Source organism: Sipha flava, unplaced genomic scaffold (genome assembly GCF_003268045.1).
Source record: "Sipha flava isolate LNK unplaced genomic scaffold, YSA_version1 74_pilon_pilon, whole genome shotgun sequence".
Taxonomy (NCBI): domain Eukaryota; kingdom Metazoa; phylum Arthropoda; class Insecta; order Hemiptera; family Aphididae; genus Sipha; species Sipha flava.
Window position 1 is genome coordinate 773,918 of NW_020273614.1, and position 27,859 is coordinate 801,776.

The 27,859-nt window shown below is 32.4% G+C and overlaps 1 protein-coding gene across 4 annotated transcripts; it reads right to left on the reverse strand.

Annotated features, from left to right (window-relative positions):
* LOC112692528 (cadherin-86C-like) lies at positions 1–27,760 on the reverse strand. 4 transcript variants are annotated; one of them, XM_025567216.1, is made up of 19 exons: positions 27,683–27,760; positions 24,086–24,244; positions 20,295–20,541; positions 17,876–18,120; positions 17,673–17,756; positions 16,294–16,560; positions 13,725–13,848; positions 13,448–13,640; positions 13,183–13,273; positions 12,941–13,093; positions 10,050–10,392; positions 6,964–7,139; positions 6,498–6,594; positions 6,105–6,206; positions 5,829–6,030; positions 5,628–5,733; positions 4,864–4,991; positions 3,020–3,613; positions 1–1,411 (listed from the first exon to the last, which is right to left on the reverse strand). In XM_025567216.1, exons 3-19 carry the CDS (start codon positions 20,503–20,505, stop codon positions 757–759), a joined length of 3,771 nt encoding a protein of 1,256 aa, XP_025423001.1. In that variant the 5' UTR covers positions 20,506–20,541; positions 24,086–24,244; positions 27,683–27,760; the 3' UTR covers positions 1–756. The 4 variants fall into 4 exon arrangements, with proteins under 4 accessions (XP_025423001.1, XP_025423000.1, XP_025423002.1 ...); XM_025567215.1 differs by having other exon boundaries at positions 24,086–24,250; positions 27,683–27,759; XM_025567217.1 differs by lacking the exon at positions 27,683–27,760 and adding an exon at positions 22,140–22,210 and having other exon boundaries at positions 24,086–24,973.
* Positions 27,761–27,859: the final 99 nt, after the last annotated feature.

Genomic DNA, 27,859 nt, shown 5'->3' on the forward strand with positions numbered 1-27,859 from the left:
TACATCGTACACAAATAGAATTATTAGTTAATTATTAATTTGATACGTCAATAATTGGTTTTGCTTAATTTTTCTCTAAACAAATATTTTCTTAACAATACATTTTGTTTTTTTCTTTGGTTTCTAAAAGAATACAGCGTATAAACATTGATATCTTTTATTTACAGCTGATTGTAAGGTTCTTCTTGCCATCTATTTTTGTTATTTATGATAAACAAAATTGCTGCGTGCGTTTTTAGCATCCCGTACGAATGGTTAGTGTACTGTAGGAATTCCAAACTAGACGGTAACAGTAATATTAGTTTATTAACCTCCTGTCCACTTACGTGTCATGAAATCGATTAACGCTCTGTGATACATTGATGAAACATAACTCATAAAAATTCGTTTGACTTGAAAATTATATGCACATTTAGTGCGTAAGTAAAAGTATACAAGTTGTTAAAAGTCGAAAGTATCGTTTGAGACCTGTAGCGCGTAATCTGTTACGTGGTACGACGACGTACGGTTTTTATTTTTTTTATTTTATTGCTTAAGCGAAAACCAAAAGGTTCGATGCATTTGTGAATACAAAGTAGAAGTCTCCTAAAAAATATACTATACATCAACTTGTATTACATAATAATTCACTAATAAAGTTTTCGGTTCGGTTATCGTTCACAGAAATATAAGACGGTTGAACGGGACAGGTACACGTAGGTCGGTAGGAAGGTACGAGTAGACGACCGTTCACTCATCTCTAAACGGCGTTGGAAGTCAATCCCAATTGTTGGTGGACGAGTCGGCGCTACAGTTGATCTTCTGCGTGGCCACGTCACCGTAGGCGATGGTGAACACGCTCTTCTTCTCCAACATTTGCTTGGCCCTGGGCCCTCTACCACTCGGCGGCGGCAACGACATGGACAGCCGCCTCCGGGCCAGAGCTCTGGATCTCAGGGACGGTGTCATGTACTGCAGCTGCCTGTCCAGGTCGAGTTCCCGGAGACTGGAATACGACCGGGACCGGCGCTGGTCACCCGCCGTCACGTCGGCCGCGGCCGTTGACGACGACGAGGACGAAGCGAACGGACCACCGTGCGGCCGTCGGCATTCACGTGCGGCCACCGCCGACGTGCTGGGCACGGTCGCCGACCGCAACCCGCTGCTGGCGCCCGAACCGCTGCCTGTCTCCTCTATGATCGGGCTGTTGAACAGGTGCCTGCGTGGCATGCTGGACGACCTGCGCGGACAGTGCGCCGACCTTGAACAGTCGCGTTCGTCGTTGCTGCGGCTCCGTCGGTCACTCGGCCGCAAACACGAACTGCTCGTCTGCGTGCCCGTGTGCGTCTCCGTCTGCGTGGCCATGTTCGCGCCCGGCAGACTTCTCGTCTCCAGCTTGGTCATCAGCTTTTGCTGTTCTTCCGCCAGAAATCTAAATCCAAGCGGATATTAGTCGGTGGTCGTTACAATTGGGAAGCAGTTGGATGGGTCGACGCAAAACGCGACGTCGGCAAACTATATATATTTATGTGTACTGCAGCGAACGAGTGACATTGCTCATTTGGGGGGGGGGGGGGGGGTGTAATTATATCGTGCTGGATAAAGTCGAATCGCACTCGGGTTAGAAAAATATTTGAACTATTGCACTCGGGCTCAAAATATAAGAAAATGTATACGGTTCAAATACTTAACGATTAAACAATAATATTAATATAAATGAGTTGTTTTTTTAAATTAGTTCATTTATAATATGAAATAAGCTATTTTTCGAGATCAATGTTTATAATAGTTTTAATTTACATGATTTAACAAATTCCATTCAGGACTTTTTTCTGAGTATGTTATGTGTTACATTTTGAACTTAGTTTTTTATTTTACAATAACGAGTGTTTGTAGTTCTAGTATCTGTATTTTGCATTAAAATATAAGTATTATAATGCGATTGTTTTATTAAATTAATAAATACAAATATACTGTAGATTAGTAGTCTGTTTTTTTAACCAAGTTCAATTCAAGCATTACCTTTAGGTTTTTATTGCTACCGAATGTGTTTTGATTTAAGTAAGAAGTGCAGTTCGACGATGCCTATTGTGATGATCGACTAGATAGAAAACCGCAGTGGAAGAACTAGTAAACTCGTAAGATTTTAGGTTTAAAAGGACATATGAAAATATACTTAGAATCCTTAGAAAAGTGATCTCGAGAGCAACGGAGGAGCCATATGTTGATATGACTTGTAAACCGACTATCCGGTTGATATCAACAGCAAAGTATGCACTTTAAACGATACTAAGATGTTTTTAGTCGAACAATAAAAGTTGTTCTATCAAATTATATAGAGTACATATGCCGATATAGTAGTATTTTATTTTTCGCCGTGAGTTGAAAATGCGAGTATGTTAGTTATCGTTGTAGGTGTAAAGTTTTTAGAATGTATTACGACAGAGAAATTTATCTAAAGTGTACCCATGAATTATTATATATTTTATTATTATTATATTTTTTATATTGAAGCATACCTATGATCATAATATTATGTATGCTTCGTAAAATAAAGACTATACGTCATCGTAAATATTGAATAATATTAATGTATTATAAACAGGGCCGTAACTAGAAATTTTTTTCAGGAGGAGTCCAAAACATTTATATTATAATTTTATAGAATTGTGATTTTAACTTTTAATATTTGGTTGAAAATAAGACAGAAAAAGATATAATCTTCTTTTATTAAAATTAATATCATATTGTCATATGATATTATGATATAAAATTAAAAGCAGTCAATGATAAATTGGAGCTTAAGTCATTTTTGACTGAAAATATTTATGTTGGTATTAAAAATGAATAATTATTTTAAACATTCGTAAAATATTGAAGAAATTTTGGGGGGTGTCCAGACACCCTGGACCCCCCCCCTCATAGATACAGCCTTGATTATAAAGTATTCTGAGACCCAATTAATGACATTAACAGTATAATATAACCAATAAAAATATACATAAAAGTTAATAGAAATCATTTTAAAATTTTTTCTTACTTGGTCAATAATACATCTCTTTGAAACGCAGCCATTTTATTTTGTTCTTCTTCGATGTTTTCTTTTTTTATTCCCTCGGTTAGTGTTTTTTCTATATTGACTTTAACGTCTTCATTAAATTGATCTTTTTGATTTTCAGTGGTTTCGTCTGGTTTACTGTTTAAAAACTTGTTCATAATTGCTCTTTTACCAGCTAATTCGTCAAACACGTTGAATGCACCAACATTGGATGCCGAGTCCATTACTTCTAATGAATCGTTGGACATGATCCTCAAGATTTCCGCGTTGCCTTGTTTAAAAAACATTTCTTGTCTAGTGTCAGCCATTTCGTCGGACCAAGATCGCCGTTTATCCAAGATTCTATATTCGTTACCTTCGACGTCTTCCAATAGAAGTGATTCCGCACTAGTTTTATTCTTAGCAATATTCGGTATAACTTTGGTTCTAGTCCTTTTCGCTATTCGTAGTGGGGACACTGGCTTTTCACTCAAAATATATACTTTTTGTCTAGTATCAACTTCAGTGAAATCACTCGAATTTAACGAAGGTGCTTGGATGCCTTTGTTCTCTAAACGATGAGCCTGATGGAGTTTACTGAAAAACAAATTATAGTGAAAAAAAATGAAAATAATCGACAAACATTACATTAACATTTCGTCATGTTTAAATGAGTTTGGGTTCATGAAAAATTATCATAACTTAACTAGCGTTGTTAGCGTTTTGTCATTTACTAGTCATTAAAAACAACAGCAATGATTTATAGTAATCATTATTCAACCATAATTGCCATCGATTTGTTCCGAACTCATTTGGAAGTTTTGTTCGACAACGAACACCTAAGAAACTTCACATTCACATTCATATGTTTGTATTTTTTTATTTAATGTAAAACACATGGTTAGACATTTATATTTTCCAGTAGATATATTTTAATAATAATATTTTATTCATTATTGTCTACTCACATTATAATACTACAATGCATTCATTTTATATAATAATTATAAACTAATCATTTACCTTAACATAATTTTATATTGATAACATTGGTTTTAAAATGACAGTTACTTATTTAAATAATTTAAAAAATATTTCAACGAAATTGTTATCTAATTTGTTAAATGTAATATTACATAAAATGTATAAATAAGTTCATAAATAGTAAATAATGTTTTTTACAAGAATAATAATTGACTAAACGTATTTACCTTAAAATGCAGAAACCACTTAAAATTTAATTAATCTTAAGATTTTATAAACAATTATTTATAAATCATTATTGAAAAGAAAATGAAACAATACGAAATTATTATAATCTGAATAAAATATTATTTCTGTTTAAACTTAAATATTTCTGAAATATGCAACAGATAATTTTTTATTCATTATATAGGGAATAAAAAATATTGTTGAAGATTTTTTATGATCAATACCCTTTATTTTGTGGTTTCAAGCATTATAAAGCAAGGGTAAAAACATCTGATAATTTATGCACCAGAAGCTAAATTTGTTTTGTTATGATTTTTATTCGATTAATGTTTTTAAATCTTTTCCACATTAATCTTATCACCCATCTTGATTTATTGATAACGTTTAATGGAAAAAACCTAATACCTATAGTTTTTGGGTGAGATGCAAGAGTTAGATAGACCATTAGGGTAGAACTAAACTATTAAAACCTTACTGGGTCTACATATTATAACATGTTGGTTATATAAATATGTATGTATATATCATCGTTATAATATTATTCTTAAAATCGAAGATTAAATTCAATCGTCCCGATCACTGTTCAATTTTAAACCCCGTTTTTTTCTTTTTTAACAATTCTTAGATATACTTACTGATGAATAAACTGTAAATATTGTTGGTAACAACAGCAAAACAACAGTGATAAGGCTGCCAATAATATGGCTAGTAATAGTAATAAATTCAACCAAAAAGATAGGTTCTTATCGCTGTGGTTATTTACCTGAAAGCAAACATTCCGATTTTTGGTTAAATAATTAATATTAAAATAATCTAGAACTATATTATTTTGATATTTAAAAACGAAATTTAAAGGTGCTCTAATATTTAATTTATAAATTAGTATTTACTGCCCATTTTGAAAAAATATTAGTAACACATATTACGTATATCAAAATTTTATTGAAATATGAAAAACTTGAGTAGACGTAACTACATTACAAATCATTTAAATTTAATTAATGAAACAAGAGCCAACTAAATAAAAATTCTTTAAATACATATTTGATGTATCATTTTTTACAAATAATAATTACATAAGTCTTAATAGCTAGAGTATTATTTTATAATACTATACATATCTCAGTCATAATTATTTCATATATAACAATTGGTTATGTATAAATACTAATTTCAAATATCATTTAAATTTATTTGGAATCAAGGAATTAATTGGCTTCAAAACACATGAACGTATGTTATGATACTGTTCGAAAAAACTCATTTTTTGCGTTATTATAAATCCAATTTTAAAATATTGTTATTAGTATAGTAAGTAGGTTAATGCAATAAAATCCAAATTACACTTCATCTAATTAATCCAATACATCTTAAAATTTCGATAATAACGAATAATTACTTGTGCCATATGAACTTTATCACTGCATTGGTCAGATTGTTTACCAAATTCTTCAATGTCGATCACGGTATTGGTGTTATAAACAACGGTAGCGGTCACAATCTTTCTGTACAAACAAAATAAAACAGTGATAGATTATTTATATAATACAGCAAAGAACAAAAAATTCGGGTAGAACTCTTAAAATAATAAGCAGTTTACTTTTCTACACTGGACCCTTGTTGGACGATATCGTAGTTGGGCTTTATCGTATTGATGGTCACCTTGCCACCAGTTAGACGTTCCAACATACTGTGAATAGCAACCATGTCCATGGTAACCGGTATCAAAAACGACATTTGTCTGGCTCCAGAAGACGGTGGATAAATTCTCACCTGAGTCGTGGACCACCGGTGGGGTACACCTATAAAAATTGTATAGCAGCCAGTGATAATAATCAACTTTAACTAACAAATAGTTGGATTCTAAAAATCCCACCTAAATCGTAAGCTCGGATCGTGAGCACGACGAATGTACTGCTGGTTGAGTCCCTTCGAGTTCTGCTCGAATCGTACAAACCGCTGGACATCAATAGTTCACCTATGTTTTGAAATTCCGAGAAAGAAAAAAATATGCTTGATTAATTGTTAGAGACAGAGGAAAGTGTATTTTCGTTTTTTTTTTTGTTTTTTTGTCGCTAGTCTAAAATACCAGCCCTCAGAACCACAGCTCGACAAGACATGACAATACACTTGGGACACAAAAGAGTCGTAAATTGTGAGGTACACCATAATAATAAGATAATATTTCATCGAAAAATATATATAAATGTTCAAATGTGTGTGTGTGTGTGTTTGTATGTATACATATATGCATATCTATGAGCCTTACCGGTTTCTGGATTCAGGGTGAAGCGATTGTTGTAGTTGCCGTTTATTATTTCGTAACGTACTACGTTGTTCGGGGCTTCAGCATCTTTGTCGATTGCCTATAACAGAAGAAAAAGTAAAAAAAAAAACAATATTATATATAGGAGCATCATGGGGTTTGATTTATATGAATCAAAGTGTTAAGATAAAGGATATATTATTTTAGCGCAATAACATATAATATTAAAGTTTTAGTTTGAAAACTCGCTTTATTTTATGTCAAATTATTAAAAACAATAATATGAATGTCATGTATTTATTACCAAAGGAAATAATTTGAAAAAACATATATATAAATGTATATACTCGTATATTTGTATGTTATTTAAAATATAATTTAGCAGTACTTTTTGTTTTGTACGTAATACTTCATTGATCTCTCGAATCTAATATAATGAAAAAGTTTAAACATTAGTTCTATAATTTACCTTGATAAAAGCTCGTTCCGTAAAGTTTCTCATGTCTTGTGTTAAAACGAATTGAATAGGTGTATCTTGAAAAACTGGTGTCTCGTCGTTTATGTCCAACACATGTATAACAAGTGGTACAGTGGTTGCAAGACCTCCTCCGTCCATATCTCGAGCTTCTACAGTCAATCTATATTCTACAAATAAAGGATCGCTGTCAGTTAAAGTATTCAGTAATAAGATACAATAAGTGTAGTAATTTTATAATTTATTAATTATTAAAATTTAGAAAGTATAAGTTACACATATATTTATACATATATTTTATGTTTTGAGTGAAAGGAATGTATTAGTTTACCATACAGATATAACAACCATAATGTGTTTTATTTATTTTAATATTTTTGTTTTAGTTGAAGATTTTGACAAAAAAAATTGCTTAGATCATCATCAAATAAAAATAAAAGATAGAAAAATAGGTTCTAATTTTGAATTTTAAGAGATCACTTTTCGAATTTATCAATAATTCTCTATAAGTATTTTTGATAGAAAAGGTTATTTGTATCATAAATGAGATAATTTTTATTTACCAAAAATTTTATAAAAAAAATAGTGAAAATGTATATAATACATATATATATGTATATAAAACATTTATGATATACCAATTTTCAACAAAATCGAATTTTTGTTTTTTTTGTATATCAAAAAATAATAATTGTAGTCATGAAATACTGTCTTTTATCATCATTTGTTCTAGATGATATAATTTTCTAATAATATTTTTTTTTATAGCTATTTATAGAAAATTGTTTATGTTTTCTTGGTGTTTTTTAATGTTTTTTTGTAAATGAAATAATTTTGGTTTGACAAAAAAAAAAGTCTTTAAAATTTAATTGAGCTTAATGTCAAAAAATGTATTCACAAAAATTCAAATAATTTTCAATTTCTATATTCAAGGTTTGAAAATTGGATACAAGATTTTTCATATAATTTTCTTTGTAAAAAATATTATATTAAATGGACATTATATGGACATGATTAGGCATTATGTTTTAAGCTGTTCATCCTGTGCTATTTTAACTTTAAACCATTAATAAGATAGAACCAAGATCGGCTCAAGGTATAGGCGAGCTAGGCACCTGCCTAGAACGGCACTTTAGTAGGGACGGCATTTTCAAAATTGACTATTTTTTTAGTTCTATCGGTGTTTTATAAGAAAAATATTTAAATTAATTCATTCGTGAAAACCATTTACCTATATAATATAATAATATTATCTAAAGTTATTATATTTATTTATTTCGTATGGCAAGTTATTATATTACTTTATATTATGGTCCATACTGGGCGTTTTGCCTAGTGCACTATTTTTGCTTGGGCCAGCCCTAGGTAGAACTCGAATCCAATGTACACGTATAATGATTTTTATTATTATATAATGTCCTCTACTCGTCAGGTTTTCGTTACTATGTGATTCACGAGTGGAATATTATTATGTTGTTAGTATACATGCCAGTGTCGGATTGAAACTTAGATTTCATTACGAACGTAATATAATATGTCTATTATTTTTGTGTATTGGTATCACTATGAGACGACTAGCGTTATCTGTTCAAAAATCTCTTATGATATTATTTTTATTATTATTTCATAAACGAGTTGTTTTGGTTAGCGCGCAAAACTACTATATATAATATACAATGCAGTTTTTATTTCCCATAACTCGAGACGTTTTGTAGAACAGTCTTCTCATTTGGTTTCCGTGAACTCACGCAGGTATATTATGTACGCAACAGCCAATTACACTAATTATTACTATTATCATCATCATTGTATTAACGATCACAATTTGAACGCAAATACATCCATTGTCATTTCTAAATATACAATACTATGATTTTTATGTTAAATATTTTGGTACACTTATAACATTATTCTGGTAGATACCAATTTTTAGACGCACAACTAATACATTAAAATATAATAATATAAATGATTCAATTTTTTTATTTATACCTATTTTCATCGAATACATTTTGATGTCTAGTTTTGTGTACCATTTTATGGTTTGTTGTAAGTATTTAAATATTTGTCATGTAACGAGCCATGGCATTTTTAATTAAAATTAATGCTTTTCAAGCTTCTTAATTTTTTAATTAAGCGTTGCATTCCGCATTATAAGTTTATTGAATTTGTGTTTTTTCAAATATTACTTTTATCTATATTTTACATTCGTAAACCGTACAGTAAATTTTTCACAATTAAACTATTACGTTCACGTATAATAGGAGAATACATTTCAAATCGTTATTTTCATGTACGGTCGCGTATTTATACGATAGCCAGTAACGCATACTAGCACTTAACATGTATAGCTAGCGGAATGTATTTTTACAGTAAAAGTGCTATACTTTTTTAGTTGATGGGTGGTCGAGTAAGTGGTAAAATTTGTATACCCCTGGGTTATTCCATGTGTGTGTGTGAGCGTATTACAAGAGTGTATTTATTGGGAGAGAGTTAAGGGTTGTAAAACACCAATGGGTGAACAGAAAAATAGATTACGACAACGTGTTAATTGATAAACTAGGATAGTAGATAAACTTTGTGGCTTTCGCGGTATTCGGGTAGGTGTATTTTACGTATTTGCATTAAATCAAACCCCGCCGACACGCCTGGTATATTGCAATAATTTTTCTTAGATGAATGGTAAGTGAATGTAAAATATGTATGATATATTCCGAATGTTTGCAGATGGATCGGTATCACTGGCATTGGCGTGGGTTAAGCACTTTCCGCAAGCGAAGTGCAGTGACGCATTCGAGGGCACGATGACGTAAATATCCGTGGCGCGGTTCGACTGCAGCGGTAGTTAACGAAAAGGCCGTGACCAGCGATGGGATGGGAGTCAAGCTAGGGTTCGAACCATATCACCGTCCGACATTTTCGCGTAGAATCGAATGATTTCAAACGCCCGTAAGGTTTGAAATTTTAAAAATTCGCAAGTCGAAAAGCATATTTATGCTTCAGTCCCTCCCACCCATCATCACCCGAAAATATTTTGCTGACAATGGTTTTGGCGGTCGTGCATACATCATGATACGTACCGGCGGATTCCTCACGGTCAAACCCGTGGTTGTCGTTGGACACCGTCACAACGCCGGTCTGCGAGTCCAGCACCAGCGACGAGTTCCTGAAGCCCAACACGGCCGTGTACCGGACACTGCCAAACGGGCCGGTGTCCGGGTCCACGGCTTCGACGGTAATCACGCGCTCGCCGGCCGTCGCGTTCTCCGGCATTTGAGCGTAGTACGCGGCGCTGGTGAACCGCGGTGCGTTGTCGTTCACGTCGTCCAAGTAGACCGTTATCGAAGCCCTGGCCGCCATCCGCGAGCGGTTCGAATCGACCACGCCGCCGCCGCTAGACACGGACAGTTCGGTCGCCACCACCTGTTCGCCGACATTTCATTTCGCCGTTATGTGACACGCGCACAACATACCCCACCCGCTGTACGATTTGTGGTAAACATCGTTAGACAACTCACTAAGTTTGTTCAACGTTACCTCTGCCGCTACGAACATTTTAGTTTTGTACTTTACGTCTAGCTAGCAGGTGCAAGACCGTGGATTCCATAGTAGAGAAAACTTTGAAATATGTATAACGATGTGTACAACAAGTCGCGAGTAATGGTTTACGTAAAAAAAAAAAAAAAAAACAAAACAGAACTAAACGAGACTGTCTATCAGAGCCGTAACTAGAGTGAGGCGAGCGAAGCATTTGCCTAGGATGCCTGAAGCTGGGGGGCGCAAAAATATTAAACAATTAACTTATTTTAAGAAATGTTATTTCTTGTTACCTTGTATAGAAATCTAATTAAAATTTTTCAGATTTTTCCGAATCGTATCATACATATTAAAAGCTGTGAGCGAGACAACCTTATAACTTAGGGGGCGCATTGCTTCAGTTCTGCCTCGAGATAAAAAGTGGCTTGGTACGGCTCTGCTGTCTATTATAGCAAAATGTTGAGCTGCTAGCAAGAGGAGTCGTCTATCAAGTCGTAATACAGTAGTCACTCGATAATTCGAACCTCGATAATTCGAAAAACTCCATAAATCGAACTAAACGCTAAGTCCCATGAGAAAACCTCTATAATTAGAAAAAAATACATGTATTCCGGTCCCCTCGATAATTCGAAATGTCTGTCGGTGAGGCACACTCTACAATTCGAATTTTTTTTTCACGAATCTCTATAATTCGAATTTCACACAATAATATTCCTCATCTTGAAAATATAAAAATTAATTTTTTACCTCCCAATACTACATCAACTTTCCAACCACTAGACCAAGGAATAATAAAAATTTTTAAAATGATGTATCGAAAGGAAATTGTTCGAGAAGTGTTGGCGTGCATGGGTGATGTTCCATGTAAAATTTCTATACTCACTGCTATGAAAATGGTACTCAAAGCATGGGAAAATGTTAGTGCACAAACCATCGTGAATTGCTTCAGAACTTGTGGTTTTATTAAGGATGGACAGAAAATTGGTGAAGGTATTCCTGTTCAAAGTGAGGAGGTTGAAGTTCTGCTTAGCACATGGAACAGACTAGAAGTTCCCGTATCATTTGAAGAATTTGTTCACTTTGACGATAATGTCGCAACTGCTGGTACTTTTACTGACGAGGAAATTATTCAATCCACTTCAGTCAATCAGCACAATTCTGACAATGATGACGAGGAAGAGGAGGCGGAGGTTCCTGTCATATCGTTAAAAGAAGCAAAATTGTTTATGTCAGGATTACGTCAATTTTTTGAACAATCTGAAATGGACGAAAAAAAGATGCGATACAATTTTTAATGCTATTATTAAGTTAGACAATGCTATGGACCAGATTGCGACCAACAATTTTTCACAAAAAAAAATAACAGATTTCTTTAATATGTAATATGTATATAAAATATAATACTATGTATGTGTAATAAATAAATATCAATTAAAAATTTTAAAATGTACATAATTATATTTATGATAAGTTAATGTCAAAATAAACGTTATATATATATATATATGTATATATCGTACAATGTATTTTATTTATTAATTTTTTTCCTTCGATTATTCGAACACTCGGTAAATCGAAAACCTCTATAAATCGAATTTTTAACTCGGTCCCCCGAATTTCGAATTATCGAGTGACTACTGTAAATAGTTAGATTTATAGGGATTCGATGATCCGGGGTCGTTCCGAATTACGAATGGTGGGGAAGGGAGATTTATTGTTATGTATGATATAATTTAAAAAATGAATACACTTAAATTATATGTGTATATGTACTCGATTTATTTTTACTGTTAAAAATCATACTCGACTGTCAATAAAATTTAAAATATTAACCAACACTAGATAAAATAAAAATCATAGAAAATAGTAAACTTAACAATAAAAGATAAACATATAGACTATAGTTGTGCAGATTATCGTTAAAACACAACTACATAAGCACTGTAAATATACGAACTCGGTGTCATCATTGTTTTTCTTTACTAAAATTCTATTGTAATTTTTTTTTTTTTTTAATAATATAGTTAACTTGTTGTTATTAACAAGTGCTATGGATAAATAATGGACAAAATTACCTACTGAAATTAAATAAATTTGAATGGAGGACTAGAACCTGCACCTTTCATCCATACTCTGTTCGCTTTACACTGATTGAAACGGTTAAAAAGTCGATAAAAAGTTGTTTTGAAATGCATGACTATATATAGTCGTGTATACACAACAACGGTCGACAGCGCTTTTTTTCTAACGAAATATACATGTATTTATTCTATAGATAAATAATTGTTTTCGATACAAAAGTAATAACGATAATAATAATAATAGAAAAATCTTGCACTTAGCGGCGTCTTAAATTCCTTTTGCGTAACATAACTGACACGTGTGAGCCAAAAATTGTGTTTTAACTACATACTCATATAGTGTTATACTTGACCTCGAAATGGACCGACGGGCGGCTCTCGAAGTCCAACAAACGATTGTTGCGCACCATTATGGTGAACCGGCTACGTCTGTCAATCACGGCGGGCATCACTTCGAACGTGCCGTTATTGTTTTCCAAAGTCAGCGCATACACCGACTCCTTGCCCTGTGAAGTGAAACACATGGACGGGGTAACAAAAAACAATACACTCGATGCACCAAAAATATCAGTGTGAAATAACACGCTGTTCATACCGTATTGTCGTCGTGTACTTGCATCACGTAACCGTCGCCGAACACCAACGTCGTTCCCTGACCGCTGTTCTCGTTCAAACGGCAAGCGTAGCTGCGAACAATCAAAATGTAACACTACAATGAATACACGCGTAAGGACACACGATGGCCGTTGCACTTGCAGTCCGCGCTTGCATTCGACCGGGAAAGTTTATAAAACACACCGCGTTGTGATTGTCTTAAAATACTAGTATTATTGGAGGTACATTGTGGATCGCTATATTACTTAGCGTTATGGAAGTACGGAGGACTGTTGACCACGTCGTCTAGTATTAGCACCAAGTCGGCCATGGTGGTCAAGGCTGGCGGTTCTCTAGCTCCGGTCACTTCTTCGTCTGCTATCACGGTTAATACGGCTGGTTGCTTGCCACCAGTTATTGTCACTAACTCTGACATGGACCTCTTCAGCTTCACCTCGCCTGCGACGGAATATAAAAAATAAAACTCGCTACCGTCAGTCTCGTCCAGACGAGGGTCTGACGAACGCCTAATATAATAGGTACCTGAGAATAATCCTATTTCGAATAAAACTGTAAAAGGTCTATTTTCCGAAACTAAACCATATTTAATACGACGAGGTCGACCCCTGTCACCGTCTATCGCTTCTACTTTGGTTATGACATGGCCCTGTAAAATCCAAAGTAATCGTAAAATAAACGTATGTTTTTAAGTTTTTACATTGATTTCAAACACAGAAGTACAAATATTATTATAAGTTATAGATGAAAAAATTTTTTAAGAAAAAATGCTTAAAATGAAACAGTTTTAAGCCGTCATAATTATTTTGTTTTTTCTGTCTCTTAAAATGTTAGATGGTGTTCAAAGGCGTACCCAAAAGGGGATCCGGATCCCTCCCATTGAAATTTTTACATACTCAACGATTTAATAGTAAATAGTATAATAATAGTGTATAGTGTATTTTAATTTCCCATTATCAGATAAAATAAAAATTTTGGACCCCTCCATAAAAAAATTCCTGGGTACGCTCCTGATGGTATTTAATCATGTTATAATACGAGTATAATATCACAATTTTATATATATATATATATATATATATTAAAAAATAGAAAAATATTATAATATTAAAATATTAATATGTAAGTTTCAAAATGTCACAATGTCACATAATTAGAATCATTTATAAATAATACTTATAATGTAAATTGTTTTAAGGTAAATGTAAGTAGGTATTTTAACCCTCCAATACCATCACAATAATGATTAAGGAAGATAGATAAATCACTGGAATTATTAATAAGATTAAAATAAAAAAATTTAAAATTATTTTTTCGAATTATTTTCAAGTTATTCGTTCTCGACTATGTCCTTTACATGTTTTTATCGATAAAAAAGTTGGATTCGTAAAAAAGAATACAATTATTCATAAATCTTTATAAAATAAAAATAAATTGTGAATGATGTCTTAAAAGAAATTATTAATATTTTTTTTATAAACAATTACAACAAATAGTAAACAAATACTAATTTTTAATTCAATATTGATTATATTTTGTAGTAATCGTAAATTAAGCTTTATTTTTGAATGCGATAACTATCGAAGAAATGGTACCTTTCACCTGTGATCAGTCAATTGAAGTGACATTATTCTTTAATTTAAAGAGGTTAATAATTATATTTTCTGATATAGTTAATTAGTCTTAACTATAAATAAATTAACAAAATCAATAATAACTCAAGTTATCTATTTTTTATTATATACATATATGCACTATTCACATTATACGTTCACCCCTTTTTAGATAAATAAGTTGGATACGTTCTATCAAATCAAATTATAGACAAATATAGAAGGAACTTATATCAATATATTACAATTTACATAAAGAATATGAACAGCTTTTATTTTCAGTAAAATGCCATGTATTTTATACCCGTATAATATTTTTAATTAATCTGTAATCGAATCCAATATATTTAAAACGGTATCTTTTAAGTTGACAGTTTGATTTCTATAGAGTATAGAACGAGGGCTGAAGAAAAAGTCCTTTGGTACACCACCTGATGATTACAGCTATTCCATATAAGTAATTTGGAAGTTAACTGAGTCGAACTCCATTGTCATCGTTCATACAACGATTAACAATAAACAAAAATGACTTTCACAACTCAATTATAAAAATTAATTGTTTTATACCGATTGTCACACCGTCTTTGACACGTTTGCATTCATTAAACTCTTTTCTAGCATATTATTACTAGTCATTTTTCGCGACTTCTAGTCATGCTTCATTCATCGCTGACCAACTTTATCACACTCTACTTCTTTATGTTCATTTTTTTTCACAAATCTAATCTCCATTATAGAAATGTCATTAAGAACGACTATATGTCAAACGAATAGATTATTCCTACAAATTATATACGTAGTCGCTTCATTTTACCATGGATATTCCGTCCCCTTTGATGCGCGATTCATAACGAAATAATGAATCGGAAAATATTATAATTTATAATAACCGTATTAACAATCGTTCAATATTAAAACAACGTGAATATGAAATAATGACGAGATATATGTTCAACGAAGTACAATGGATTAATAAAAATACGGTACAAATTAAAAAAAATGATTTCGTTTTGTACGTTATGTATTTGATTTGAATGTTTCGTATTAAGCATAACGAATAGTTATATTTTTGCGCCGCGTTACTCATTAATATTTATTAGTCGGAGAGTTTCGAGAACGTATAAATTCATTATAATAAGCGCCTCCGCGGACTCGTACGGGTGTACCATTGGATCCTTTCTCCACGTATCTGCGGGCGTTCTCCCGTGCCTTCCTAATCCATCGAAATATAATGTATTATTACGTACGCATTGGGTCGCGAGTACGATAGTGTACGATTTAATCGAATTCGATTTCTACCGGCGTTCAACGCGATCCAATACGATATTATTGTTATTATTTTTTCATACGGTTACAGACACGCGCGTGCGCGTACACACGTGAACGTATAAATATATAATGTTCATAAGCGTGAGTGCGCGTGCGAGTGCATTAGGTGGTAGTGGTGGTGGTGGTGGTGGTGATGGTGGTGGTGGCCTTACAATGGACATGTTGTTATGCAGATGCACTATTGTTTCGAATCGGGTGAATATCGGCGGCGTGTCTTGCACGTCTTCCACGACCACGATGACCTCGAAAGCCGCCGCGTTTCTGGAATCTTTGCCGATCTCCACGTACATGTCCAGCGCGACCACTTGCAGCTTGTACATGTTCTTGGTCTCGAAGTCTAGCGGCCGGGACACCGATATCGTACCGGTGGTCGTGTCCTTGTTCATGCGCAACCGACCTATGGTCAACTCCGAGGATCCCTACGGACACACGCGCGCGCACGCAACATACGTGCATGAATACGCGAGAAAAACTTTTTCTTATTTTTTCCACCCCGCCCCGGTGAGCCCCGCCGGTATCCCGTGCACGCGCGCATAAACCACGCACGAGGCTCACCAGAAAATCGGAACGTGTCGGACGGTATACCACGTCCACCGATCCCATCGGCGAGACACTGCAGGACAACTGTACACCGCCGAGGTGTATATAAAAACGTGTGCGTATCGTGCACAATCCACCGTGCGATTGTGCACAATGCGCACCGTTGATCTCCGGGAACTCTGACCTTGTGCTTGAAAAATTATAAACCCGGTACACTTCGAAGCGTAAACTTCAAAACTTAATGTTACACCCGTTCGGTTGCCAATAAACGTTACTGTGCTTATTACGACGGGAAATTACAAAAATTAACCACCGCTTATTTTTATCTATCGATTCACTTTTCGGCAACCAAATCCAAAACCCCGTCCTAATCGATTAACTTCAAAACAATCCAAACGCGCATTATAAAAGTGGTCTTCGAAAACATGACGGATGAAACAATATAACATGTAACCGCAGTGGTAGTTATGCTGTTGAATGCCATAAAATTCAATACATCAAAATGAATCGGTCGAATTTAATTGAAATGATTATAACAGTTGTTACTTATAACGTCACGAGATATCAGAGATATAATAATACTCGAAATTCGATCGTTCTGTAGTGGTTCGTTTTTGTATCACAATACAATAAAATATTTTTGAATAACATGTATTTAATAACAAAGTATTTTATTTCGATTTAAATGATAAGGATTACGATTTTATATGCCGATTTGCAAACATTTCGGGGAGGTGCAGATCCCATAGACCTCCTACCTAGATTATTTAAAAATAAATATGTTTAATTGAACTTATTTAAACATAATTGTTGTTCATTTGTACGTATTATACTTTGTACAACAAATATTAATGCAGTATCGTGTACATTTGGTCAAAACTATAAATCATTATTTCTTTTTAATGTATTTACGAATCTGTTGTTATAGTATGTTTATAGTACATGTTTAAATGTAAAAAGCACGACAATCATCCAACTATTAAACACTCACCCTAAGTTCGATACTGGCCGATTTGCGGGATTCCGAGTTTTTTTTTACGATCACGTATTCCAGTTCAGAGTTCACTTTTACGTCCTATGTTCATGTTTGACATTGGTCCGCAACAAAATTCAAATATTCCAAAAAAATATATTAACATTGTTAATAACTTATTTACACCAATGAAAACAAAGAGATTTGAAATAAATCCTCACCTCTGGCACAATGATGATGGCAGGGATGTGAGGAAATATCGTCTCGACATCACTCCGAGCTTCGGTGGCCACTAGTCGAACGGGCACAGTAGTGGTATCCCCTCTGGTGTCTCGCACCGTTATTCGGAATTGAAATGTCTGTCCTGGGATCAGCACCCGGTCTAAGTAAACATCCGCCTGACAACCGGCTGTGGTGTTAGGCGGGCATGGTAGATTTTCGATTCTTATCACATAACTGCCGAAATCTGAAGATTTTTTTTTAAGTGTTTTAATTATAAGAAAAAACATTTTAGCACACAATACAATATTAAGATGGATAAGAGTGATATTAAAAAAAGGAGAAAAAAAAACATAAAACCTAGAATAATAAAGAAACAAAATACAGAAACGATTTAAATATGGAAATCAGCATTAGTTATAAAGGAAATTAGGAAAGATTATTAAGTAGTCGATCGCTATTAAAGGAGGAAAATTGAGCAAAAAGAAATGTAACCACAAGAGTGCGACTATGGGTAAACAGGGATATATTAATATTGGAAAGCGTAGACAAAAATTAAATCTCGGAAGTTGCATTGAGCTTTTTATATGATGTAGAATGCACTTATGAAAAATGTATTTATAGATAGAAGATAAAAATGAGAAGGGAAATATTATGAAGAAACAGACAGAGTCTTAAACTATAAAATCTTCAGTCAATTGCAACAGCCTATGGCAATCGAGTATAATCGACAATTATGAAAATGGGTAGCTTGAAATACTTTTTTTGTCATAAAAGAAAAAAAATATTAATGTATTCATAATTAACTTTGTAGAGGTTTCAGAAATATTAGTTGACTCCCAAGTATCTTATCATACTAGTGCATATAATACGTATACACTATATATCTTCATACGTATAACATAAGCATTCTTTTTGTGAAATGGACACTCAGCTTGTGAAAATGAACATCGTAAAATGACAAGAACATCATTTTTTCATTATTTACGAAATGTCTTATTAAGCCGGGTTTACACGCAACGATAAATACTAGCAATTTATCGTAAAGATCGAATTGTTCCAATTTATCGTTGCGTTTAAATAGGATATTGTAGCGATTTATTGGAATTGGAATTGGATCGGATGATTGATGCCGACCGGCATCAATTTTTGCGAATCGTAACGATATTTGTTATAAACATGTAACAACCATTTATGGCTACAATTTGAGTTTACAAGAAATCGTAGCGTGTAAACAATATTCACTATTTCGATAAATTGGTATAATAAAAACGACGATAAATTGTCAATTACATTGTAACGATTTATTGTTACGTGTAAACCCGGCTTAAAGGCTTTATTTATTAACAATCAAAAAATAAACGCTATTTGTATACATTTTAAGGAATGAATATAATAAACTCATTGAGCAATATTAAACTCTGATAGATTACGGTTAGTATTTAAGCTGATTAATTATAATTATCCTTATTTTTTATAATTTTAATTGATATTAATATTATAATTTTGGTAGTTACATTTTATATTTTTTACTTAAAAAATATATTAAGAAAAATAATTGTTTGATTTTTATATGAAAATAAATGTCTTGCATATTTTAGGAATATAATCGCAATTGACATGAGTGGTAAGTAACCGTATATGATGACATTGTTTAGGCTGCCTTTTTTAATTGATTTAACTTTAGTTTAAGCTTTTGAATTTTTTTACTCGATAAAAGCGATATTTGCTAAATTAAATTTTACTTTAAAAATATATGTAAATGTTATATTAATATACATTTTAAAATGTTATAAAATAGACTTTGCAATACATTTTCAGTTAAACTGTAAGTTATTTGGTTAGTTGTGTGTTTACGGAGGAGGAAAAAAATACATATTTATATTGCTTCATAAGGAATTTAAATTATTTTTAAAAACTATCAACGTTTTACAATGAATAAACTTTTTATTTTTAAAAGCTAAAATTTGAATAAAATCAAAACTGCTACATTTGAAACTTGAGTGTACGAATCAATAACTCATTTCTGTGCGTGCATATTTCCGATTTTCAATGACTTGTTGAGATGAGACGACATTGGCACAAATGTATATCTAACAGTGCATACGTTTCGAAGGATCTTAAAGCGTAAATAATACCAGTATAAATCCTGGTCGTAATAAATAACGGTAATCAAAACAATAAAACAGCGGTTCTCAACCAGTCCCCTCCCCCCTGGGAGACTCGCGATGATGAAATAACGTCTTCCCGGCCACAGGACGTGCGAGAACTTTGTTGGAATGTAGGTACGGAAATTGAAGTTATTGAAATAATGTGCGCTTGCTCGTCAACCCGAGGTCTCAAGGATTATTTTCCACGGGGCGCGCGCGCCGCAGAATGAGAGAGAGAATCGGTGCGCTGGACAACGTGGCGACGGCGTACCGGTGGCTTGGAAATACAGCGGATAATCCTTATCGTGGTCGGAAGCCCTTAGTCTGTACATGAGAGATCCGACAGGGGCGCCGGCCGGCACCATCATGTCCCTGAACTCGGCGGCGCCCTCGAACGTCGGATAATTACCGACGACCGGTACGGGCGCGATGGCGGCCAAGAACGCGGTGATGACGGCGGCGGCAACGGTCCGGGCACTCATCTGCTACGGCGTGCTCACCATACCTCATAATCGCACCTGCAAGAAAGAAACACGCGTGCGCGCTGTAGTACGCGTGAAATATCTTATTGCGATCACGCACAACGTGAAATCGCGAACGTGATTGTGATTGAACACACACGCATGCACGCATACAATCATCGTTACCGTACGTTAAATAAATTACTACATTATAATAATTATATACGTCAAGTAAGTTTCTGCGCTCTACATGTGTGTACGTGTACGCCATATATTGTATTTTTACGAAATCGTTATAAATACGTTCAAAGCGCACGCGCTGGTCTTAAAATAATACGCCTAATATGCACAGAGCGGTATTATTTCACGTCAAACGCGTACGGCTCATCTTCGGTTTGTTTTCATTTAATCCGCAAACGGTCCAAACTAAATTCACTGCACTCTTCGCCGCGTATGTTATCAAGTCGTACGCAGACAATAACGTGTACATTTATATCACATCTACGTAGTCCGAAGCAGAATAATAATACACCGGAATAAAGTGTTGAACATTTGCGGCTAAGATTCAAACGAGCATAAGTAATGCGCCAAAATTTTTGCGGGTATTCCTTGAAGCCATTACCCGCTATCATTTTACAGAATGTATCAGCCGACGAAACGAGTAAAATTATTTAGGCGTATCACGTTTTGTACTAAAGATTATTATTGTAAATAACACTACAGTCCGGGATTTTCTTCCTATGAAAATTATGATTCATTTTCACGTTACATTTTTCAACTGTTTCTAACTTCGATCGTTTGTGCGGATTAATTTAAAACTCATCTTCTTCTTTTTCTTATTCGCCAACTTAAGGGTCAAATACTCACCCTAAACTGTTGAAATCATTCCGTATAAACGCTGTATAGCAGTTATTAGATACTTTTTGATCTTTAAACTTAAACCATACCTACTAGACACAATTTAATGACTAATAAGAAAACTACAATTTAAGCGAAATACTCAGTATCCGTCCATTGAGTGCGCCCACGCGTGGATTACATTAATCGCATTTAATAATTATAATATAGTTGGTTTATTCTGTTCGTCGAGCCACGATTATGTTATTATATTATTATTTTTAAATAATTTATTACCAAGCTTATTATATAGCAATATAAACAGCGATTTCTTAATGGGTGTGGGTGTGTGTATGAGTGTGAGTAAAAACTACTTTGGTTCGATAAATGCAAATGTGATAGTACAGGCGGGTAACGATGGCAAATTAGGTCACGGGACGGTCGAAGCCTTTGACCTGTGTCCATTCAGTAGAGAGAAAAAACGATTTTCACGTGACTACCGGTCGTTAGCCCTTTTTTTCGACCCTCCCGCGTCATGTCACTCTAAATATAAAGGTCGAAGGGGAATTTTTATTTTTTCCCTTAGTATATATATATATATATATATATTATGTATGTTTACACGATAAATACGCGTTTCTTCAATAAAACACCGCTGTAACGAATAAATTCCCGTTTTTTCGGCTTTTTTTATTTTCTTATGTGCTTTTTATTTTACTTTCAATATTATCAAAATCATGCTTAACGCAATTGTTGAGTGTCAGTCAACTAAGCTAAAATAGAGGGTGGTAGAATATGCATTTAACGTGGTCAGTTACCTTACAGCCCGACCCAACAATAATATTAAAGCATTCTCGACGATTTGACCCGAAAACTCGAAATAATGTACCTGCAAATAATGTGTATAAAATTAACATACTGATTCTAGATATAAAAAAAAAAAAGAATAAAACCATTAATATTTTTAATTTGAGTTTTTTTTCAGTATTAAAAACATAACATGTACATTGTATGTTCGTTAAATCGTGTAGTTGATAAACAAAGATCAAATCAAAATGGGTTTAGGAGGCCATTATAAATTAATATTTTTAAAAAATGTATTTTATGTATTTATTTATTCTTACTTATTAATGTATATCATTTATAATTAAACTAAAAACTTGCAATACTTAATTGTTTTATGGTTTTTATTGTAAATCGCGAAATGTTCACTCTTTTATGATAACCGGTATGGCAATAAAATGACTAATATAAATATTATTACCCTACTACAGAAATGATAAAATCACTCAGAATAAAATTATTTCCGTACGATAAAAATGGCTAATACTATTGATTTAAATAATATTATATAGGCTACTGCAAAAATCAAAATTTATTTTTACAATTTAAGTTGATCCACTATGGTGAAAAACACTTTCTCCAAATTAATGTTTATAAATATATTACTGAAATGATACAATATCAGGGACATATCTTAGTAATGTAATAAAAAATAGTATGTCGCCATTCTTGATTATATGTGTATGATAGTTATTGAAAAATATTTATCATCAAATAAAAAATAATATGGAAAAATGTATTTGTCGATTAAAAAATATCGGGTATAAATGCTATATTATTTTATTAGGTATATGCTATATGTTTTAATCGTGATTAAAATATCACCAATAAAAAATTCCAAGGTAGGGAACAGTCAACCCTTTCCTTCCTCTCCGCATCCAGCTATGCCACTGGTCGTACTAGTGACGAATGTCTAATAAAAATTGAATTTGTAAATTTTCTATAAATTACATTACTATTAAAATAAATCTGCTCGGCTTAACCATTCTTTATCGCATTCGTTTTAATAGTGAGCATAATAGTAAAGATCAATACGCTACGATTATTAATTTTTAACTACGTTTCTAATTGCAGTGACTCTAATATCTGAAGTATATTACGAAGACGTACACAATAGTGATGTACGTGAAAATATACAAGATAATAAAATAAAATTTTATATATTTGTATATATATATAATATATTTATATGTTATACGTTGAATTTCTGAAATACTATTATCAGGTGAAACGATTATGTAAACTCTTGTAATCGATAGGCACCATGCGCCTAGAATCCAATATTTGATGTTTGGAAGCTAATGGACATTTTTCCAACGCATAAAATACTTATACTAGCGCCATGTAGTATGTGAATATACATCATTAAAAATGTATAATTATAAGCTACTAGTATGATTAGCTTTAAATAAACAATATAAATTTAATGCAAAAGTATCGGCGTTTAAAAGTCAAGAAATATTAACAAATCAGCCTGGTAATGAATGGTATAGACGATTTGACGTCTAGTTACAAATTCGTATGACGCGCAAACGTTCGAGGCTCGTCTAACGGAAGATGAATCGACCGGCGGTAAATGTAATATCCTAGTAGCGTTACGAAACGAGGTGAAATTCGTGTTTCTACATAATATAACTTTATACGTCATATATATGAATGATTTTTATCAAGAAACTACCGCGCAACGCCTAGTAAGTTTGACGTTCAATGTTTAACCGCGTAAACTTTATGTTCACACGATCTGAAAACAAACACCTGTCGTCTAATAGCGATTAAAAATAATGTTCATGTGAGGTAAAAACATATATTACGAGGTGAGTTAAAAGCGGTTGCGTTTCCATGTCTATTATGAAACACGCGGCTTAGACTAGTTACCGATTATATACTATGAATTAACTATAATATAATATAATATACTGACCTGTACGACGTAACTATGTTCTTGGGGATCGACGGTCTTAATGGAAATGGAAAGACGTAGCCGGTGTTCTGACCACCATTAGACGTGAATGCTAATTGTGTTGCCCTGACGACGCCGGACAACCAAACATTGCGGCGTACAGTTGGCCGAAGAAGTCATCTACAACTTATCATAGTCACCATTTTGTACTCGCTTTTGACTTTATCTCCGCACGATCTATTTCATTTCTCATAAAATGGATTCTACGTGACCGCTGTCATTTTCGTTTTTTTCTTTCCTACACGTTTTGTTTGCTTACGTTTACGGTCGTTTTGAATGTTTGATATTTTACTAATGTAAATATTGCACTCTTATTTTCATTCAGACATTTTTTGTAGAACTGTTACATCGATGAAATTAACTAATAAAAACCCCCCCACACGGATAAAAGTACTTAATAAATCCCTGTAAAATATTGATACATTATACTAGACAATTTCTGGTTAAATCTCAATAATTTAGCGTATATTTGAATTAATGAGATGGTTGTGTTTGCTTTACTTTTAAGATTTTTTTTTTATTATTTAACCCAAAATAAAATTTTTTGTTTAATTGCAGAAGCTTTTTTCTCTGTTTCCAATCAAACCCTACGCAGAGACCTAAAAATGAACACCGTGTTAGAAGCCACTATCAAATCCTACGCTCGTTATCACAACTCTTCATTCTTTCTCTCTTTCTTCGACCATCCAAATATCTTAGCTGAAAATCTTTCCAATCCAATGCCCAGCAAACTCCCCAAATGACTAAAAATAAAGTGATACCGCGACTTACTTCTCTAATCTAACCTTTTAACACTGGCAGGAGTGTCGTCAGTGAGCGGGTGATCCATCGTGTTTTCTGGCAGCAACCATTATTGTTAAAATTTTAGCTTATTATACATAATAAAGTAAAGCATTTTGATTTTAATGTTTATTATTACTTATTATATTATAAAGGTATATCCACTAACGAAAATAATTCCTTACTTTTCGCTATTTATGTTTTCTCTGCCCTAACCTTCTTCTAACTATGCACGTAATTTATTAATTTTTAAAAATGATATTCATGAATGATCCACATCATATGATACTATTTCATATTATTATTTTTAATATTTTCATATTCTTAGATTCATGCTGTCAAGAAAATTAATTTTCAATTATATTTTAATATTAATGTTAGTGAAATGTTAATTTTAATTTAAGGGAATATTAAAATATATATGCAAAACATATACCTATATATATATAGGCACATATTTTAAAATACATGATATTTATAAAATAAATTACTATATACTATTTTTAAAATCTATGATTCTGATAGTTAGCATTTTTTTAACTTTTTTTTAGTTGCTATTTTATTACTTTAACCAATGATTAAATATTATATTTAATTTAAGTATATTTAATCAATGCTTCAATTAAAAGTTGCTTAATTTAGATAATAATTTAATTTATGGAGAACATAAATATTATAATGGTAATAATTATTGTTTGTGATGAATGTTTTGGCAAATGTATTTGAAAAAGCTGTTGGAAAATTATAAATTGCAAAAAATTTAAGTAATTTAAATACCTATACTAATGTAAATATTACCAGAAGCCAACGCCGCATTAAGGCAAAAAAAAAATTATGATTCCTATTCCGATTCTAGCACAAAATCTCTGTAGCAATGTGATTATTTAGTAAGTATCTTAAACAAAGCACTTAAAATATCCTGATCCTCCTAATTCAATCTAATTTTATTAAATTATAATTACTATTTACTAAAATATTAAATTGTAATGTCACATTCTATATTTAATAAGTAATTCAAAAATGTTTGATCAAGGCAAGAATCAACCCCAACATTTGATGATCATGTTACATTCTCTCAACGTATCATGGCAAAATTTAAATGATTATTACTTTCATTTTACTCAAATAATTATTATTTTACAATATTTAAAAACATTTTATTTTAGCACTAAAAATATTTGGCGACAACTCTAGTTTATCGATTCTCATTAGTATTTCTAATTTAAGCAAACTCAACAAAAGTAATTTTTAATATAATTATTAATGGTTATAGTTTTGTATGTTACCTACAACTACAATATTTGAATTTTTGCTGATTTTTTCATACAACATCAAATGTGTTGTATAATACGATTACAACTTATAATTAGGACTGGGATTTCGATGCACTTTGCATTTTTTTCTGAAGCTTTCTGTACGATACTCGTTTTGTTACAAACATGTTTTAAGTATTTTTAAATTAGAATAAGAAATTTTATTTTGTATTTTTTTGCATTTTATGACAATGTGCAATGTGTTTTTGATTTTAAGGTAATTTTTCTCATTTTTTAGAGCATATTAGAGGTTTTTATGTCATTATTGGTGTTTTTGAATTTAAAATTATTGATTAAAGATTTTTTCTACCGACGGATTAGTGTTGTTGAGTAAGGTATGCATGTAAAAGTTGCTGTTGAAAAACGTTTTACCATACAACAACATATATCAAGAGACAAAATATTAATGGAGTACAACGAAGAGAACAAATTGAAGAACAAGAAAAAAATACTACAAAAATTTATTGGGGAACAACAGGAGGCACGCTCTTGTGATTTATTGTAACAAAAAAGAATAATTTTTTATTTATTAATATATGAAGTAAAATAAAATATTTATGTTCATGTAATGTAATTTTTTTAAATTTTAAAGGTATTTTTTAATGCATTTTGTGAGTTTTATAAGTCAATTTTGGTAATTTTTCGCGATTTTTAAGGACATTAAATTCCCAGCCCTACTTATATAATACATCGAAATCACAATTGAATTCCTTGGGTGAGATGGTCGTGAGATATTTGTGAGTGTCCGATCTGAAATTTTGTTAAACTAACTTCGAATTTTGTTGGTAAGTCTGTGAAAAATAGCCATATGGATACGTCTTTTTTAATTTCTAAAAATTTCGTATAATAAAATTTTCAGCTTACTTGCCACATATTGATACAATAGAGTTGGTTAGGAGTATTACGTCTTGTTCTGTTGAGAGTTGAACTGTTATTATTAGTGGGTTAGATATTGCATTTTTTGTTGTCATATTAGTTATTTGTTTGATATTAGAATGACCTGGTGTAATCAGCATAACTGTATAAAATTTATTTTTTACTATCCGTATTGTATCAAATTTTTTACTTTTATCATAAGTGTTAAAAAAATGTATTGGAAAATAGCAAAGTGTTTTAAAAATATAACAAAATTAAATACTGACGAAATCAAATATTTCAACGAATTTCAATTGAAAAATATTAGTTATTAAATTTAAAGGTTTGTTGGCCAGACTCGTCCCCTTAAAAAATCTCGAGTACCTCCAAGGGGTTCGCGTACCACAGTTTGAGAACCACTGCCTTATAGTTTCCAAATATTTGAATGTCCTTTTGTGGTTTATATATATATTAGGGTGTTCTTTAGCTATAGATGATGAAAAAAAAAATAGTAAAATATTTTTGGGCTCACCCCTTAAAAACGTGTGTATGCATATATAAATTAATTACCAAAAATGTTGAGGCAATCAAACAAAGTTAAAAAAAATACCTTGAAAACTTGTTTTAATGATGGCAATTTTGAACCTAGAATTTGAGTTTCTTTAGATCCAATTAAAAATATATGATCGTCTTTTCGAAGTTTTAAAGACATGTTTGAAGTACAAATCTAATTGAATAATATAAATAATAATTATTTTAAAGATACTTAATAAATAAGTTAAATGTT